We start from the raw sequence: 3147 nt of genomic DNA, 5'->3' as shown, positions 1-3147 counted from the left end.
GCTGAGCAGCAGAGTGTGACGGGATAATGTGGGTACTGTTCAGCCCGTACAGTACAAATACTCACCTCTTTCAGAACATGTCCGATTGCCTGCTGGTACCAGGCGTGCTAGCAGTTGAGCTACGTACTGTACTAGGATCTGATTGCCTGCTAGCACAGTGATAAATACTCATCTCTTTCAGAACCAGTCTGTTAATCGAACACGTGGAGCTTTCTTCCTTCCACGCTGATGATCCGTCCCGTCCGTACCAATGACAGCTGACCCGGTCGTCGCCGTGACCTGGCTCGACCCGTCGCTGACTTTGTGGGTCCGCTTTCAAAATACTTCCAATGGCTCTCGTATATCGGAGAAAACAGAGAAGTGCAGACCATACATGTACTAGATCGAGCACGTGATCTGCCGAGACACCGAGCGTCCACTGATTGCCATCCACTCTTCTTTCTTTCAATCCTTCCACTACACAGTCATGGATGCTCCCTATATAACAGGGTCAGGGACTAGCCAGCAAGACACCACCGCACGGACCACCCCCGCACTCCTCCTGCACACCACCTCACCTCACCTCGCGCCGGCGGCGAGGAGCGAGCAAGGACTACGGCGCGTGCTCCAGCACTCGCTGGTACACCAATAATCGAGCGCGCGAGAGAGGACAGAGGCCGGCACTCAGGACGGCACGCCCGGTAAAGAACTAGCGCCAAACAGCCGCAGCCAAACTGACACACAGCACCTCAGTCGCGCCTCCGATACGCTTGGCCACCATGAGCACCGACGCGGCCGCCGCCGTCCCGGTCGCCGTGGCGCCGGCGAAGCGCGCGCCCATCAACAAGTATGCCTTCGCCTGCGCCCTGCTCGCCTCCATGAACTCCGTCCTCCTCGGCTACGGTGCGTTCGGTTCTAGCCAGCACGGGCACGCATTCCCACCTCGCACGTTCATGCGAGCTTATTAGCAGATGCTATTATATGATGCTAATAACAACGTTATGCATGTTGATGGTGATGGAGCAGACATCTCGGTGATGAGCGGCGCGCAGCTGTTCATGAAGGAGGACCTCAAGATCACGGACACGCAGATCGAGATCCTGGCGGGGGTCATCAACATCTACTCGCTCTTCGGCTCGCTCGCCGCCGGCTTCACCTCCGATTGGCTCGGCCGCCGCTACACCATGGTGCTCGCGGCCGCCATCTTCTTCACGGGCGCGCTCCTCATGGGCCTCGCCCCGGACTACGCGCTCCTCATGGCCGGCCGCTTCGTCGCCGGCATCGGCGTCGGCTTCGCGCTCATGATCGCGCCCGTCTACACCGCCGAGGTCGCGCCCACCTCTGCGCGCGGGTTCCTCACCTCCTTCCCGGAGGTGTTCAACAACTTCGGCATCCTCCTCGGCTACGTCTCCAACTTCGCTTTCGCGCGCCTCCCCGTCCACCTCAGCTGGCGCGCCATGTTCCTGGTCGGCGCCGTGCCGCCCGTCTTCCTGGGCGTCGCCGTCCTCGCCATGCCGGAGTCGCCCCGGTGGCTCGTCATGCGAGGCCGCATCGACGAAGCGCGCCGCGTCCTGCAGAGGACCTCCGACTCGCCCGCCGAGGCCGAGGAGCGCCTGCTCGATATCAAGAAGGTGGTCGGCATCCCCGAGGGCGTGTCGGACGCCGACGACGTGGCCGCCATCGTCCGCGCCAGCAACAAGAGCTCTCGCAGCGACGGGGTGTGGAAGGAGCTGCTCATCAACCCGTCCCGCCCCGTGCGCCGCATGCTCGTGGCCGGGCTCGGGCTCATGTTCATCCAGCAGGCCACGGGCGTGGACTGCGTGGTGATGTACAGCCCGCGGGTGTTCGAGCGGGCGGGCATCAAGTCCAAGACCAACTCGCTGGGCGCGTCCATGGCGGTGGGCGCGTGCAAGACCTTCTTCATCCCCATCTCGACGCTGCTCCTCGACCGCATCGGGCGGCGGCCGCTGCTCCTGGCGAGCGGCGGCGGGATGGCCATCTTCCTGTTCACGCTGGCCACGTCCCTGCACATGATGGACCGGCGCCCCGAGGGGGAGGCGGCGGCGCTGGGCGCGGTGAGCATCGCGGCGATGCTGTCGTTCGTGGCGTCGTTCGCGTCCGGGCTGGGTCCCGTCGCGTGGGTGTACTGCTCGGAGATCTACCCGCTGCGGCTGCGCGCGCAGGCCGCCGCCATCGGCACGGGGCTGAACCGGATCATGAGCGGGGCCACCACCATGTCCTTCCTCTCCCTCTCCGACGCCATCACCATCGCGGGGAGCTTCTACCTCTACGCCTGCGTCGCGGCGGCCGGGTGGGTGTTCATGTACTTCTTCCTGCCGGAGACGATGGGCAAGAGCCTGGAGGACACCGTGAAGCTCTTCGGCAAGGACGCGGACGACGAGGACGCCGCCGCCGTGGCCGCACGCCATGAGCGCAGAAAGTCATCCACCGAGCTCAGTGCTCAGTAAAGCGCCGCCACTGCATGCGCCACGTGTCCGTACACACATGTCGTCCCGAGTGTGGCCGAAGCTGTCCCGTACAGCTTCGATGATACATATATTTTTTTTGTCTTTGCTGTGGTGAATCTTTTAGAATCGTGCGCGCTTTGTTTGAACACCGTAGATTTTTGCTGATCTCGTGCGCGCATGTAGCAGGGGTCATTGGCATTGCATGGGCAGAGAAAAAAAAAATAGCACCTGATATTTCCACGTGTAAAAACATCTGCTTCGTGCCGAATTACTGACGACCAGTGTACCTACTCTGCTGTACATGCCGTGTAAAAATATCTTCGCGTCATTTGTGTCATTGGTTGTTGAAAGTTGAAACCATCTTCCATTTGGTGTCACTGTTAGGTCTCTTTGGTGTAGCTTTTTTAATGGCTTCAGGACGACGAGCCGTATCAAGTGGGTATTTTTGACCGGCTTCAAGCGTTAAGCCATCCATGTGAGCTTCCACTGGTAGGGTGGAGACACAAAACGTGGTTTCAACCAGCTTTCAAAGGAAAAAGCTATTTCGCTAAATGTTTTTTTTGAACGGTTTCAGCTTCATCAGAAATGCTGCTTCATCAGAAAAACTGCTTCAAGAGCTGTTTTAGGAAAAAGTGAAGTCATGCCGAACGAGACCTTCTTGGGCAGCTTGGACTCGCAATCCATAGGTTTGTTTCTGATG

At 59.7% G+C, this 3147-nt stretch overlaps 1 protein-coding gene across 1 annotated transcript; it reads left to right on the top strand.

Moving 5' to 3' along the window:
- Positions 1 to 498: 498 nt before the first annotated feature.
- LOC112875961 (putative polyol transporter 1) lies at positions 499 to 2812 on the top strand. The gene is made up of 2 exons (XM_025939973.1): positions 499 to 882; positions 1006 to 2812. Exons 1-2 carry the CDS (start codon positions 759 to 761, stop codon positions 2445 to 2447), a joined length of 1566 nt encoding a protein of 521 aa, XP_025795758.1. The 5' UTR covers positions 499 to 758; the 3' UTR covers positions 2448 to 2812.
- The last annotated feature ends 335 nt before the right edge of the window (positions 2813 to 3147 follow it).

The sequence above is a fragment of the Panicum hallii genome, chromosome 9 (genome assembly GCF_002211085.1).
Source record: "Panicum hallii strain FIL2 chromosome 9, PHallii_v3.1, whole genome shotgun sequence".
Classification (NCBI taxonomy): Eukaryota; Viridiplantae; Streptophyta; class Magnoliopsida; order Poales; family Poaceae; genus Panicum; species Panicum hallii.
The sequence above is the reverse complement of the archived record's forward strand: the minus strand, read 5'-3'. Positions and strand labels throughout refer to the sequence as shown.